The sequence below is a fragment of the Scyliorhinus canicula genome, chromosome 8 (genome assembly GCF_902713615.1).
Source record: "Scyliorhinus canicula chromosome 8, sScyCan1.1, whole genome shotgun sequence".
NCBI classification, from domain to species: Eukaryota; Metazoa; Chordata; class Chondrichthyes; order Carcharhiniformes; family Scyliorhinidae; genus Scyliorhinus; species Scyliorhinus canicula.
The window spans coordinates 166815136-166831570 of record NC_052153.1 but is presented as its reverse complement, the minus strand read 5'-3'; the positions used below and the strand labels follow the sequence as shown (position 1 = coordinate 166831570).

The window sequence follows — 16435 nt, the reverse complement described above, 5'->3', positions numbered from 1 at the left end:
CCTGCCTTAATGCTGACTTGCAGCAAATACTGTTTACTGTCTCTCTGCTTGCTGACCTGCAATACCTCAATCTTAAAATTCTCAACCTTGTTTTCAAATTCCTCCATGACTTTATCCTTTCCTCTCACTACAACCTTCCGAGGTATCAGCATTCAGCCAATTCTCGACTCGTGTGGCACCAATTTTAATTGCTTCACCATTAGTGGCTATGCCTTCACTGGTAAACTCCTAAACTCTGGAATTCTCGCCCTGGGGCACTCCACTTCCCTTTCATCCTTTCAGCTGCTCCTAAAACCTAACTCTTTGACCGTTTCCTTTGGTCATCTGTCCTCATATTCCCTCATGTGGCTCGGTATCAAATTTTGTTTGCTAACCCGCCTGTGATGCAACTTAGGATCTTTTACTATGTAAAAGGTGCTATATAGTGCGGCACGGTGGCGCCGAGGATCCGGGTTCGATCCCGGCCCCGGGTCACTGTCCGTGTGGAGATTGCATAGTCTTCCTGTGTCTGCGTGTGTCTCACCCCCACAACCCACATAATGTGCAGGGTAGGTGGACTGGCCTCTCTTTTGAGGTCCATCAACAAAACAGAAGAAAGAAAACAAACTTAGAGACAAAGCAAAAAAGGGCCACTCCTGTTAGGGGCACTGCCCGGATATAACAAAGATCAACGGAAACTTATCAGAGTGCAATTAAAGGGGTCAATAAAGCACCCCAAACCCTGCGGTGCCCACCAGGCATGGAAGGCCTCGACAGTACCCGTGTACACCGCATGCTCCCTTTCAAGGGACACCCAGGTGCGAATGTAGCTGCGGAAGTGGGGCAGAGAGTTTGGCTGGACGACCCCCTTGGTCTCCCAGTGCCTGGACCTATAAATGGCACGCTTTGCCAGGCCCAGGAACAGGTTCACAAGGAGGTCCTCCACCTTCCCTGCCCCGCTCCGCACCGGGTGAGGTAGACTGGCCACGCTAAATTGCTCCTTCATTGGGACAAAAAAAGGTGCTGGATAAACGCATGTTGTTGTCACAGGGCTGGATGACACTGCTGAAGCAAGCTGATATATACAAGCAGATGTCAATTTTAAATGTTCAGACAGTCTGAGCAGAAGCATCTGCTCTTTCAATATTAAAATAACTTGGTGTAAGTTTATAAAGTACAGTGGGAGGACCAAGGGACCCTGCGCCTTCACTGATCACAACTTAAACCAGGTTAGACAGAGCACTGGATTGATACGAAATTTGACATCAAGCAAAAGTGTTATGAAACCACCTGTCACAAAGATCCTAAGATCACTGAGATACTGAGTCAGGTCACAGCCTGACTCTAAGTTATACTGTTAGTTGGCAGCAGCACATTAGCGTCAGTGTACCCACATCACCAATATATTGTACTTCCCATTAAATAGCGCAAATGATGGGTAAAATGCCATTTTGTTTCCCGCTGGTATGGAACTAACGGCCATTTATCATTTGCTTTGAGTTTCATAAATCTTTCTCACCTCACAACAGATATTATTTTACAGGGAAATCGTTACTGGTGTTCCAGATGAGAAGTGGCTCCAACACTAATAAAATAATGGCAGTGCTAAAAACACAAGAGACGTCAGAGCAAATTAACTTTTAAATGCATTTCATCTTCCCTCTTTCATCCGGGGCCAAACTTTTGACCATCACCTATTTTCTAATCATCCACGAAGTTCAGCCTTTCTCAGTCTGATTCAGCAAAATCCTCAGAAACCTTCATCAACAAACACTGTTCTGTTCTTCCATCATTATCTGTCACTAAGAAGTCTCCATTGAATGGGAATGGGCAGTACCTACAATAATGTCCCTTATCCATTCATCGCTCAGGTTCAACGTAATGACAATGTTGTTGCAGAGTGGAAAGTGACCTTAGTAGCCTTGTGCATCAAAAGTAGTCTGGCCCATGGTAACAGGGGAATTTACTCATTAGCATGACGTTGAAAAGACTGCCCATAAAGGTTATCAGAAAGGCGAGCGCTAGAGGCGGAGGGAGCCTGGTTACTGATAGAGTCGCCATGTCATGTGTGAGAATGAGTGGCAGCTCAACACCTGACAAACTTGACACCGGTCAACCCGACAAGTTGGCCATGAATGGGAAAAACAAAGGACAATCACTAAATGAGCTTTTCTTGCGCTTGGGTGAACGGTGGTTAGGCTGCTTTTGGGGGAGGCTGTTAGCTGCAAACGCGGAAGGCTTTTGTCCACAGGCCAATGACAGGCACTTCCCGTCTATTTGAACAGGGGGATCACTCGGAGCCTCCACGAGAGACACGGTCGGTGCGGGCGACCCGGGGTCAGACGGAATTAGCCAAGCGAAAACAATACGGAAGTTAGCCTGACACTTAGCAAGTAAACTGAGGACTTTATCGAAATAATTACCAATAGCGAAATTACTTCAGAACACCAAATCACAATTGCAAAGGGGGGGGTCAGGATTAAATGATTGTTTCATTGTTAATTTATTAATATATGTATTTGCGATTGGCACCTCGCTCTCCATGCAAAGTGGGTGCACAGATGCAGGTGTTGGGGCTGGGAGAAAAGACACATTTTAGGGCGGATAAAGCTAGGATTTTGTGTCCGGTAATTTGCTTTCCCTCTCTGACGATGAAGTTTAGACCCCCCGCAGCAGGAGAGAAACTGGAATAAAATAAATATATGTTGTTTGACACACCGCCGCACAAACCTGGCAAAGAGTTCCTGTCAGCGGCGTTTCAGCCGGGAGGGCTTTGAGGAGACTACTTTGGGGATGTGGCGAGGGAGCGAATGAACGCGCGCCAATAACAAGATGTGAGCAATCGGTGATGTGGTAAAATGAGCACAGTAAGAATTCTTACAAACACCAGGTTAAAGTCCTCAGGAAGGAGCAGTGCTCCGAAAGCTGGTGTTTGAAACAAACCTGATGGACTTTAACCTGGTGTTGTAAGACTTTTTACTGTGCTCACCCCAGTCCAACGCCGGCATCTCCACATGGTGGTAAAATAAAGTCGTTCTTTGGAAGCGGCTGTGCGTTTCATGTCGCAACGTCACTTTCCATTTTCACCGGCTCGGCCTTTCTTATTCAGAATTACCGCAAGCAAACAAAAAACACCCTGCTGTGCGCAGTTTGTTTACAGTCTTTTCTGTGCGGGGCTTGTTTCCGAGACACGACTATGTTTTGAAAATTAGCCTGACTAGCTAAACACATTGTTCACACGGCGGCGGCTATTAGCATTCATTTGAGACCCGAGCGTGTTCCCCTGCTGCTGCAGGAGGGCTAATTTGACACGAGGTGCGCGTTAGTCGGGTTCGAAAGACGGCCAAGCGGGGAAACATCTGAAGTACAAGGGTCCCGGGGTTGGCAGTGCAGGAATAATGAAGGGGTGGAAAATGTCAGTGCGTGTTGCTACCTTCAGCCCTGCTGACCCAAAGCTGCCTGCCACAGTGGGGACTCCGTGTAAGACACGACCTCAGGGACGGGGGCAGGGTGGCTAATGGTTACACATTGAAAATCTGTCACACAAAGTTGGAGAGAAAGAAATACACACATGTGAAGAGAGAGAGAGAGATGGAAGAAATAAATAAATGTGAAGAGAGAGATGGAAGAAATAAATATATGTGAAGAGAGAGAGGTGGAAGAAAAATATATCCGTGAAGGGAGAGATGGAATAACTACGTGAAGAGAGAGATGGAAGAAATAAATATATATGTGAAGCGAGGGAGAGATGGAAGAAATACATATGTGAAGAGAGAGAGAGAGAAGAAATATATATGTGAAGAAAGAGATGGAAGAAATAAATATGTATGTGAAGAGAGGGAAGACAAATATATATGTGGAGAGAAAGATGGAAGACATAAACAATATGTGAAGAGAGAGATGGATGAAATAAATATATATGTGAAGAGAGAGAGATGGAATAATTAAATATATATGTAAGAGAGAGGGAAGAAATAAATATATCTGTGAAGAGAGAGATTAAATAAATAAATATCTGAAGAGAGAGCGAGATGGAAGAAATAAATATATATGCGAAGAGAGAGAGATGAAAGAAATAAATATATATGTGAAGAGAGAGATGGAAGAAATAAATATTTATGTGCAGAGAGAGATGGAAGAAATAAATATATATGTGGAGAGAGATGTAAGAATAAATATATATGTGAAGAGAGAGATGGAAGAAATAAATATTTATGTGCAGCGAGAGATGGAAGAAATAAATATATAATACATATGTGGCGAAAGAGAGAGAGAAAATCTTTGGCTCCAGCTCTAAGCCGGCCACCATCCTAGCAGCGATGGGATGATGGAGATGGGATGAATGGAAAACATTGGCAGGGATCGGGGTTTGCGGATGAATGTGGAAATGTAGAATGGATGTTTCTTTTTACTCTGTTTGAGTTGATTGTTGTTTCTGTCTGTTTTTTCTTCTTCTTGAATCGATTTAGGGGGACAGGGAAGTCAGTGTGGGCGGCTGTGAAGAAGCCCCTCTCTACAGCTGCGGCTCGCAGGATTAAGCAGCTTCATCCACAAGGCAACATCACACAAGTAGCCTTTGAACAAAAGTCATGGATACTATTAATGATATGGTAATCCTTAATCGAGCTACCTCCCAGTAGTGGTTATACTGACATGGGAAGAATATCAAGGTCCTGGAAGCAGCCCGCGACAACACTGTGCTATTGTTTTCCCCCCAAGCCTGACCAGTACTAACTTTTTTTCCAGCATTTCTAACAGTCACTTTTTTCCCCCTTTTTAATAAAAAAAAATGGAAAACCAGTGCACTGAATCTAAATTGGTTTGGATTTTCTGCCCGCAGTTCCCACACACGTTTAATATCTACTTAGTGTTCACTCCACCAGCTGTTTACTGGATACTTTTACATATTAAAAAAAAAATAAGACCACACAAAGGCAAAGTCTAAGGCCTCTGGGAAGATAATTTAACGATGGAAGAAGGTTTTAGCGTTTATGGATCTCTCATGTTTTATAACAGTCATTACCAATTGAATTTGAATTAAATCCCCTGCTTAACAAGAGTTAAGAAGCAGAGTGATTGCTAGAAGGCTTCACATGTTGATATTCTTATCGTGAATGTTATTTCTGAAGAGCTGCAAATTACACATGGATTTAAAAACGTACTTTACATTCAACGGCAATTATTTAAAGTAAACTCAGTTCAAATGCAGTGAGGGTGAATGTACCAAAACTTTCAGAGCCCATGTGGGTCACTTTCTTGTCAAGAGTTGGTTTGTTACTTAGAGTGTATCAAGGGGCATTGGACTGTTTTATTCGAAAGAGCTGCTGACTCACTTTCTTTTCCTGATACACCTGTTATGTTAATAATAATGGAGAAATGGTATTCTTTGAGGTGTAAATAATATCATATTGATAAGTGTGATTGTACCAGTTTTATTTCTTTAAGGGCATCCACATTGAGTAAAGTGAAAACATTAGCCAAGAAACTGTGGATATAATTGTTATTCCTCAAATAAATCCAACTTAATTTTCAAATGAATGTAAACAAATGTATTTTCATTGTCTTAAGACTCACAATGTGGGAGGAACAAAAAGGAATTAGATGCACTATGTACAGTATTGTATCAATTTCAGGTATGTAAAGCTGTCAAAGCAGCATGTGAGATAAAAACGTTGTGTCAATTTAAAGCACATTTTGTTGCTGGCTTAGAGTTGAAAGGAGGTTTCCAAATCTGCCCCCAAAAGGAACCAAAAATAAAGCCATACCTCGAGTCAAACATGGCCATGAATTGTGGGTACCGGACATTTCCGTCTTCATCAAGGGAGATTCTGTCAATGAACAGCTCAAACTCTTCATCAGTAATCTCCACACCAAACCTGCAAGAGAAAAAAAAGAAGAAAACAGCAGTCAAAGAGCAAGTTCACTTTCAGGTCAGCAGTACCCACAAACACTCGGCATATGGCAGCCGTTAACTTTTTGTTACAGAATCTGTCTTCAAGATCAAGAGCACCACATGAATATGAGAGGTTAATCAGGGTTTTGATGGCTCCAGATCTCAAAAAGAAAGAAATTCTACTAGGCAATCCATCCGTAAATATAGCCCATCTGATGGCTGCAGATCCATACTATACAGCCAAACAAATCAGATGGGTTTGTAGCTTATGAAGTTATTCATTGCAGTTAACCACTCAGACTAACTTAAACAAGTGAACTAGAAAAAGGCTTCCAAAAGGATTTTGTCAGCATGTTAAAACTTAAGAGTGTAGCTTTTTGAGCACCTAAGACATTTATCCCTATTTGCATACGTGGATAAATTCATAAGAGTTTGAACAAAATATTCTTGATATAATCGGAGCTAAAGAAGAGGATGGAATACGGCGTTGATATTCTACAATTGTTGAACAAGAACAGAACACCATAACCAGAGTACAATTTAATAGACGTTGAACAAAGTCACATAAAAAATACACAATAAAGCCTGAGTATCTTATTGTCCCATTCTCTGGAAAGCCACAGGTACAAAAACCCAAGCAGTTTCAGCCAAACAAGGAATTTTATATTTTTAAGTACATTCTCATAATCTTTAGAAAACACCAGGTGCCTCATTATAGATCATGAATGAGACAAACCCAAATCAGGGGAAGCTCCCTCAGTAGTGGAACAGAATTACCATACATTGACATCACTTAAGTATAGACTATCTAAAATGCTAAGAGCAGAGTTTTACAAAAGACCTTTTCCCTCGCAAGGTTCCTATGGAATCTTATTCCCAAAGGCTCTGAGACCATTTCACTTGGTAATCTCTAGAAAGTGTGCAAAGGAGGAATTATAGCTTCAGCCTAGTGTGACTGCATTTTAAAAGTGCCCAACAGCACACGAGTCTCCCAAGGACTTAAAATTTATTTTTCAGTTTTGTTGTAAACATTCTGGGAAAATGGATGTGCCCATCTGCACTAAAATTGGCTGGTGAAACTATGAGATTTGCCCAGTTGTCACTAAAGAGGGAGTAATGTTAGAATTTTAGAGAGTGGCGTTAATTCAAAATAGGACAAATTAACAAAACAATAAATAAACTGACAGTATTTATAATAATAGAAAGTTAAACTTGCCCATGTTACATACGTTATCGTTAATTCCACATTGGAGCTTTGTATTAAAATTCAATTTTTCCTTTTTAATATTTTTCTTCATTTGTTTAATTACATTTTCTAATATTGCGAGTGTGTCAGTGGTAATACAATTCACATTCCATTATTTTCTTCCTATCGCCTTAATACTTCTAATATTCACGCTAAATTTTAACTCTCTTTTTGATTCACTGACTAATGGAAATAATCTTTTCCTATTTACCCTCTCAAACTTTCCTGATCTTAAGTTCTTCTATTAGACCTTTTTTAACTTTCTCAGTGAAGACGGACTGAGTTGCCTGAACTCAATTCCTAGTGAATTGGTGTTTTGGTTTTTCCATGACTCCATAATGTTCTTTTTATAATGGGATGTAGAAATCTTCACACAGTACTCCAGCTATGTCCAAATTAATTCCATCTATAAATTCATGATCACTTCTTACTTTTATTTAATGGTCTGTTAGACAAAGCCCAGAATCCCATCTGGTCTGTTGATAGCTTGACCCACTGAAATCGGACGTATATCTGCAGACCTGTATTTCTCCATCCATTGAGAATTGTCCCATTAAGGCTATATTTCCATTTATTGTTAATTTCCTCAAAAGGTAAGTGGACTCATCCTTGTTGAACTGCCTTTACCATATATCTTTTTCCTCTTCTAGTCTCCTGTAATTGGCATCATCGACAAATTCCAATGCTATTCCACCTAACACTTTCGAAATCACATATGCGCTCAACATAAAAACGCATAGTGGTATGCCAATTGTTACATCATGGTAGTGAATCAATTTAAGTTCAAACACTGATGCCTCTAAGATCTATTCAACACTCCCTCCACAGGTAGAGAAGGAGAAAGCTTCACTCTGCATCTAGTTGTGGTATGCCTGACCTGGGAATATCTGATGTTGGCAGGGGATTACTGTGGTTTCAGAGTTCAGTATGCGCTCATCTGAAAAGGAGCCCTGTACAAAATAATGGGGTAACTTTTTCTGTTACAACTTGGCAAGGCTAATGAAACTCTTCATTATTTAAGAATGAAAGATGCAGCAACTTCAGGGGAAAAGCAGACGTATGGTGAGATTCCAAATCCAAACACCGGTGACTAGGTTTTGCTAAAAGACCAATCGCTGCTTGCCCTACCTTTGAAATGCACTGAATATCGTGAACTTTTTACATTTGTGTGGTAGTTATGAATTAAACTTCCCACAGAAAGGCTTGTCATTTCAAGCATATGTACCCATTTAATGTGATGATTGTTAATTACTGCCAACAAACTTCTCTGGCACTGATAATTAATCACCACAAGTATGGTCACTCATTACTTCAGGTTATTTTTGTTGGAGATTTCAAAAAGTGTGAATGTAAATTAATATATTCTCAACTTTTCTTTTCTCTTTTCTTTCTAATTCTCCCCTTTCAATTCTTTATTTTTCTCGCTATACCTGAGTTGTCATTCACCCCCTCTCATTTACATTTCCTTCACTGTCTTTCAATCTGATTGGTTAAGAAGATGCACAGTTGCTTGCCCTGTTCATTGTGATTCCAAATGCTCAGTCTTCCCATCACTGTGCCACTATAAGCTTTCCACAACTCAAGTGTACAAAAAGTAAATTTCTTTGTCTCACCGTGGGGGGGGGGGGGGGGGGGGGGTGGGGGTGGGTGGTGGGGGGGGGGGGGTGGGGGGGGGTGGGGGGTGGGGGTGGGGGGTGGGGTGGGGGGGTGGGGGGGGGGGGGGTGGGGGTGGGGGGGGGGGGTGGGGGTGGGGTGGGGGGTGTGGGGGTGGGTGGGGGGAGGGTTAGAGGGGATCAAGTGGTTCTGGTGAACATACATGCCCCGAATTGGGATGATGTGTCGTTCATGAAATGGTTGTTGGCGGCAGTGTTGGACCTGGACACCCACCAATTTATTATAGGGGTGATATGAACTGTGTGCTGGACCCAAAGGCCGATTGATCTCGGCCGAGATTGCTGGCCCCATTTCGGATGGTGTACGTATTATCTGCATTGATGGAGGAGGTGGGAGGGGCGGCCTCGTGGAGGTTCATGCACCGGGGGAGAGTGAGTTTTCATTTTTTCCACAGTGAAAAAAGTACGCTTGCAGATTGATTCCTTTATTATGAGTCGGACTCATCTGGCAGGGGTGAAAGAAGCTGAATATTCAGTGGTTAGGATCTCCGATCATGCGCACATTGGGTGGACCTAGCGCTAGATGTTGGCCAAGAGGGTCACAGGGGGTAGCATCTGGATATAGGGCTGCAATTGGACTTCTGGTTCTGTGTGAGGATCTCGAGGGCCATACAGGAGTACATTACAAACAATGATAACAGGGAGGTCTCACTCTTGATTGTGTGGGAGGCTTTGAAAGTGGTGATCAGAGGAGGCACATATGGATGCGGAGGTTAGGGATCAGCGACAGAAATTGGTGAATGAGATCTTAAATGTGGATCGCAGGTATGAGAATCTCCTGACCCCAGAACTTTTGCCGTGCATACAAAAACTGTAAATGCAATTGATTTAATGTCCATGGAAAACGTGGTGAGGCAATTGAGGCAGACAAAAAGGGCAGTATATTAATATGGGGAGAAGGCGAGTCAGCTCTTGGCTCATCAACTGCAGCAGCAGGAGATGGACAGGGAGATTGTTCAGGTTAAGGATTGGGCGAAAAGGCTGGTCTCCACCCCTTAGAAGGTGAATAGGTGTTCGGGCCCTCTAAAAGGAGTTATATAGGTCAGAGCCACCTGGGGATGAACCGGAGAAGGCAGAGTTTTGAGGGGATCTGGAGTGTCCCAAGGTGTGGGAGGAGCTGGAGGCCCAGCTAGGTTTGGAGGAGATCCAGGTAGCACTGAAACGGATGCAGCCAGAGAAGGTATCAGAGCTGGATGGGCTCCCAGTGGAGTTGTATAAAATGTTTGGGCCCTCTGTTGTTGGGCATGTTCAGAGACTCCTTGGAGCGGGGTGCTCTCCCGGAGACATTGGGCAGGCATCCATCTCGCTACTCTTGAAGAAGGACAAAAACCCCACAGAATGTGGGACCTGCTGCCCGATTTTGTTGTTGAACGTAGATGCCAAATTGCCGACCAAGGTGTTGCCATTAAGACTAGAGCCAATACTCCCGGCGGTAGTAGAGGAAGATCAGACGGGATTTGTGAAGGCGAGGGTTGTCGCCGAATGTGCGCCTGTTGCTTAATGTGGTGCTTACTCTTGTAGCCGGTCTGGTGCTGGAGGACATTGTCTCTTCGGATGCAGAGAAGGCATTTGACCAGGTGGAGTGGGAGTACATCGTTTCAGTATTGATAAATTTGGGTGTGTCCGGGATTGGTTGACTTATGAGGCTCCATTTGCGAGTGTCTGTACTAACATTATGACCTTGGCGCCTTTCGGCTGCATCAGGGTACGAGACAGGGTATGTCACCCTGGTTGTTTGCGATGGCAATTGAACCGCTGGCCAGGGCATTGAGTGCCTTGAAGAAATGGAATGGGATCACCAGAGGCGGGTGAAACACAGGGTATGTACGATGACTTGTTATTATACATTAGAGACCTGGGGCGTCTGTGGTGAGTATTAGGTTGGCACTGCCTGGGTGACAGGGGTCTGGATGCCAGGGGGAGTGCCAGCATACTGCCCTGCCCTGTCCCCAACCACTCGGGGAGGGGGGGCTCCAATGGCCTCCGAGACGCCCGGGATGGCCACCATCCTTGTCTCCGATTGTGCACACCAGCCCTAATTGGTGCCCGGGTCAGGCCTCGCCAGTGCTGCCAGTGACCTTTGGGAGCCAGGAGAATGGGGCCTCAGCCCAGTTGCCCATATTTAAATGAGCTAATCCGATTTGGGCCTCCCCTGTGGAGCGCCTGGCACAAGAAGATCGGCAGCGGATACAACGTGGTGGGGAAACTGTGCCCTATGTTCAGTGATGGGTGGGCGAGTTGGTGTGATTCCCACTGAGTGGAGGGATGGCTGATTAACCCAGCACTCATTCTTGCCTGGTGAATCCTATCAGACTTTCAGGGAGAGAGAGTAGTACAGCAGATGGAATAGCACAGCAGAGAGAGTAGCACAGCAGAGAGAGTAGCACAGCAGAGAGAGTAGCACAGCAGAGAGAGTAGCACAGCAGATGAAGTAGCACAGCAGAGAGAGTAGCACAGCAGATGAAGTAGCACAGCAGAGAGAGTAGCACAGCAGAGAGAGTAGCACAGCAGAGAGAGTAGCACAGCAGAGAGAGTAGCACAGAAGAGAGAGTAGCACAGAAGAGAGAGTGGCACAGCAGAGAGAGTGGCACAGCAGATGGAATAGCACAGCAGATGGAATAGCAAGGCAGAGAGAGTAGCACAGCAGAGAGAGTAGCACAGCAGAGAGAGTAGCACAGCAGAGAGAGTAGCAAGCAGAGAGAGTAGCACAGCAGATGGAATAGCACAGCAGAGAAAGTAGCACAGCAGAGAAAGTAGCACAGCAGAGAGTAGCACAGCAGAGAGTAGCACAGCAGAGAGTAGCACAGCAGAGAAAGTAGCACAGCAGAGAGAGTAGCACAGCAGAGAGAGTAGCACAGCAGAGAGAGTAGCACAGCAGATGGAATAGCACAGCAGAGAGTAGCACAGCAGAGAGAGTAGCACAGCAGAGAGAGTAGCACAGCAGAGGGAGTAGCACAGCAGAGAGAGTAGCACAGCAGAGAGAGTAGCACAGCAGAGAGAGTAGCACAGCAGAGAGAGTAGCACAGCAGAGAGAGTAGCACAGCAGAGAGAGTAGCACAGCAGATGGAATAGCACAGCAGATGGAATAGCACAGCAGAGAGAGTAGCACAGCAGAGAGAGTAGCACAGCAGAGAGAGTAGCACAGCAGATGGAATAGCACAGCACTCACTCTTTTCAGGTGAAATTCTCAATTTATTTCCTGAAACAATGTTGGTAAAGCGTTGAATTATTGGTAGGTGTCTGAGAAATTCCCGCAATGTTTGACAGACATCCCCTTCAAACTCCAGAAACAAGTTGTGATGAATGGCATTGGTAACTGCTGTAACTATACCTTGCCTTTAATACATTGCCCCTTTAAGACCGGGCTTGGAACCCTGGGGGACTCCGCCTCTGGCTGCGCCCCCAGGAAACGGTATATAAGGTGATGCTCACTGGGTAGCATGCTGTGACCACACTTCTCGGCAGCTGTCCGGTTCTCGGGTAATTAAAGCCTTTGAATTACCAATCTGCTCTCCTGTGTCATAATTGAGGGTATCTCAATTTAATTACCAGACACATCAAGATGGACAGCGCTCTAAAGCCGGAGAAACTCAACCTAGATGCTCGGTCGCCGGAGGCCCCAGAAATGTTTAAATATTGGCTCTGGTGTTTTGAGGCCTATCTAAACTCCTCAGAGACTGAAGTCGACGGCGCTCACAAGCTGAGTTTACTACATGCTCGGGTGGGCCACCGACTCTCCTCCGTGATCGAGAACCCTACGACATTCGAAACTGCGGTCGATATACTAAAGAAATGCTTTGTAAAGCCGATTAACGAGGTACATGCCAGACATTTGCTCTCTACCTGTAGCCAGCTCTCCGGGGAAACTCTAGACGAATACGTGGAGAGACTCACTGTGCTCGCGAGGAACTGCAATCATAAAGAAGTGATGGCAGAAGTCCAAATGAACTTACATATTCGTGATGCCTTCATGTCCGGTATCAGGTCCTCGTACATCCGGCAGCGGCTCCTAGAAGACGGGGCAAAGGATCTCCAAGGCACAGTAACGCTCGCCTCTTCTCTAGAAACGGCCCACCATAACCTCCGTACATACTCCGCGGACCTTGCGAACCCCTCTCGATCCCCTCCAGACTCGGCCACGCTACAGGCCTGCGACGCGCGGCGATCCGCTCACTCCGGGGGTTCCCCATGCTATTTCTGTGGGCAAGGCCAGCACCCACGTCCGCGTTGCCCGGCCCGCTCTGCGATCTGCAACGACTGCGGGAAGAAGGAGCACTTCACTAAAGTCTGCCTGGCTGGGCCCAAAGGCCGCAAACAAAAGCCTCACCAGGCCCAGAAATCAAGCTCCCGGCCTCACAGGCCCCACAACGCGGCCATGCAGCGGGCGGACACGCCTACTTCCGACGCGTCATCGACCTCGAGTGAATCATGGGGGCGGCCATCTTCGAATCCCGACACGTGCAACCGCGGCGGCGGCCATTTTGCGACTCCAGGCAGCCATTTTGTGAGTCCGACTTAACTGAGGACTCTGACTACCCGCAACCAGGAGCGATCACGCTCGATCAATCGCGGCCAAAGCATCTGCGGAACTCAATGATGCGGGTACAAATCAACGGCCACGACACTCCCTGCCTATTCGACTCCGGGAGCACGGAGAGCTTTATTCATCCAGACACGGTAAGGCACTGCTCCCTGCACACCCACCCCGCCTCCCAAACTATCGCCCTCGCTTCAGGGTCCCATTCGGTACAAATCACAGGGTATTGTGTCGCGGACCTCGCGATTCAAGGCGATGAATACACCCGTTTTAAACTACATCCTCCCTCACCTCTGCGCCCCCCTGCTGCTCGGTCTGGACTTTCAGTGCAGCCACCGGAGCCTGACACTGAAGTTCGGCGGACCCCTGCCCCACTCACAGTATGCAGCCTGGTGACAGTCAAAGTTGCGCCACCCCCCTCTTCGCGAACCTCACTGCCAACTGTAAGCCCATTGCCACTAGGAGTCGGCGGTACAGTGCCCAAGACATGACTTTTATCAAGTCAGAGGTTCAGCGGCTACTAAAAGAGGGGTTCATAGAGGCCAGCAACAGCCCTTGGAGGGCTCAAGTATTGGTAGTCCACTCCGGGGAAAAGCAACGAATGGTAGTGGATTATAGCCAGACCATAAACCGTTTTACGCAACTCAATGCGTACCCACTTCCCCGCATAGCGGAAATGGTCACTCAAATCGCCCAGTATCAGGTATTCTCCACGGTCGACTTAAAATCGGCCTATCATCAACTCCCTATCCGCCCAGAGGACCGCCCCTACATGGCTTTCGAAGCAGCCGGTCGGCTGTTTCACTTTCTCAGTGTCCCTTTTGGTGTCACAAACGGAGTCCTCATTTTCCAGAGGGCGATGGATCAAATGGTGGACCAGTACGGCTTACGGGCTACTTTCCCGTACTTGGACAACGCCACCATCTGCGGCCATGACCAGCAGGACCACGACGCAAACCTGAGGAAGTTCCTCCAGACTGCCCGGGCCCTCAACCTCACATATAACAAAGAGAAATGCGTGTTCCACACAACCCGGCTAGCCATCCTCGACTACGTCGTGGAAAACGGGGTCCTAGGCCCGGACCCTGACCGCATGCGTCCCCTTAAGGAACTCCCCCTGGAGTGGACGAAGCCATTCCCTTCCAAGTAGAAAGCGACGCATCAGACGTCACCCTGGCTGCTACCCTCACCAGGCGGGCAGACCAGTAGCGTTCTTCTCCCGAACCCTCAACGCCTCGGAAATTCGGCACTCTGCAGTCGAGAAGGAGGCACAAGCCATTGTGGACGCCGTGCAGCACTGGAGGCACTACCTAGCCGGTCGGAGGTTCACCCTCGTCACCGACCAACGGTCGGTCGCCTTTATGTTCGATAACGCCCAACGGGGCAAAATAAAGAATGACAAAATTCTGAGGTGGAGGATAGAGCTCTCCACCTATACATACGATATCAAATATCGGGAAGCTCAATGAGCCCCCGGATGCCCTGTCCCGCGGCACATGTGCCAACGCGCAAAATGACCGCCTGAGAGCCATCCACGATGACCTCTGCCACCCGGGGGTCACCCGGCTTGCCCATTTCATCAAGTCCCGCAACCTATCTTACTCCACAGGGGAGGTCAAGGCCATGACTAAGGCATGCCAGATCTGTGCGGAGTGCAAACCGCACTTCTATCGACCAGACAAGGCCCGCCTGATAAAGGCCTCTGGGCCCTTTGAGCGACTAAGTGTGGACTTCAAAGGGCCCCTCCCGTCCACCAACCGCAACATCTATTTCCTCACCGTTATCGATGAGTTCTCCCGCTTCCCTTTTGCGGTCCCCTGCCCCGATATGACCTCGGCCTCCATGATCAAGGCACTGCACAGCACCTTCACACTGTTTGGTTTCCCCGCTTATATCCACAGCGACCGGGGTACATCTTTCATGAGCGATGAGCTGCGTCGATATCTGCTCAGCAAGGGCATCGCCTCGAGCAGAACGACGAGCTATAACCCGCGGGGAAACGGGCAGGTGGAGAGGGAGAACGTGACAGTTTGGAAGGCTGTCCTTCTAGCCCTACGGTCAATGAGTCTCCCAATTGCCCGCTGGCAGGAGGTCCTACCCGATGCCCTACATTCCATTAGGTCGCTCCTTTGTACGGCCACGAACGAGACCCCTCACAATCGTTTGTTTGTCTTCCCCAGGAAGTCCACCTCTGGGGTCTTGCTTCCACGCTAGCTGACGACTCCGGGACCAGTCCTACTCCGGAGACACGTGAGGAGCCATAAAACAGATCCGATAGTCGAGAGGGTCCAATTGCTACACGCAAACCCTCAATAGGTCTATGTCGAGCACCCCGACGGCAGGCAGGATACCGTCTCCCTGCGAGACCTGGCACCCGCTGGCTCTCCCACCGACTCCCCCCCTCCTACCGACGCTCCCCTCCCCGCACCAACTGCCGAACCCAACAGCGCCCCCCCCCAATAGTGCCCCCTGCCCCTCAGCCGGCGTCGGCACCAATCACCCCAGCCACCCCCCCCCCCCCCCAAGCGGGCAAAGGCTCAGTCAACCGTGCTCCCGGATATACCATCACCGAAACCGACCGTATCCACGGCACCACCACCGGAGCGGAGAAGGTCAGCACGGACGGTCAGACCACCCAAAAGACTGAACTTATAACTCCACTTTCACCCCCGACGGACTATGTGTTTTTTTTTAAACAGGGGGTGAATGTGATGAATGGTATCGGTAACTGCTGTAACTGTACCTTGCCTTTAATACATTGCCCCTTTAAGACCGGGCTCTGCCCCCAGGAAATGGTATATAAGGTGATGCTCACTGGGCAGCATGCTGTGACCACACTTCTCGGCAGCTGTCTGGTTCTCGGGTAATAAAAGCCTTTGAATTACCAATCTTCTCTCCTGTGTCGTAATTGAGGGTATCTCACAAGTGAGAACTAAAGATGCTAAACCTTTTAAACAACGCTCCAAATTCTCTGCAGTAATTTAAAAAAAATCTCCAATAAGTTGTCACTGTTAGGAGAGGGCATTAAGTGCAGTGCATCTAAATCTCACAGTCTCCTCATTGAACACGGGAAGACAATTTAAGTGTCGGTCAGCCCCTTAATGATC

General features: G+C 47.1%; 1 protein-coding gene and 1 long non-coding RNA gene across 2 annotated transcripts in view; one reads left to right on the top strand and one right to left on the bottom strand.

Annotated features, from left to right (window-relative positions):
* The window catches only part of si:ch211-197n1.2 (EF-hand calcium-binding domain-containing protein 6), a 54316-nt gene that overhangs the window by 24561 nt on the left and 13320 nt on the right, over positions 1–16435 (bottom strand). The window contains exon 4 of the mRNA XM_038805663.1: positions 5745–5855. Within this exon, the coding sequence (XP_038661591.1) occupies positions 5745–5764 (20 nt within the window). The 5' untranslated portion in view covers positions 5765–5855. The remainder of the gene's footprint in view (positions 1–5744; positions 5856–16435) is intronic.
* Positions 2254–5464, top strand: LOC119970674. Its single transcript, XR_005461656.1, has 2 exons — positions 2254–2372; positions 4449–5464. It is a non-coding gene; the product is annotated as an uncharacterized LOC119970674 (long non-coding RNA).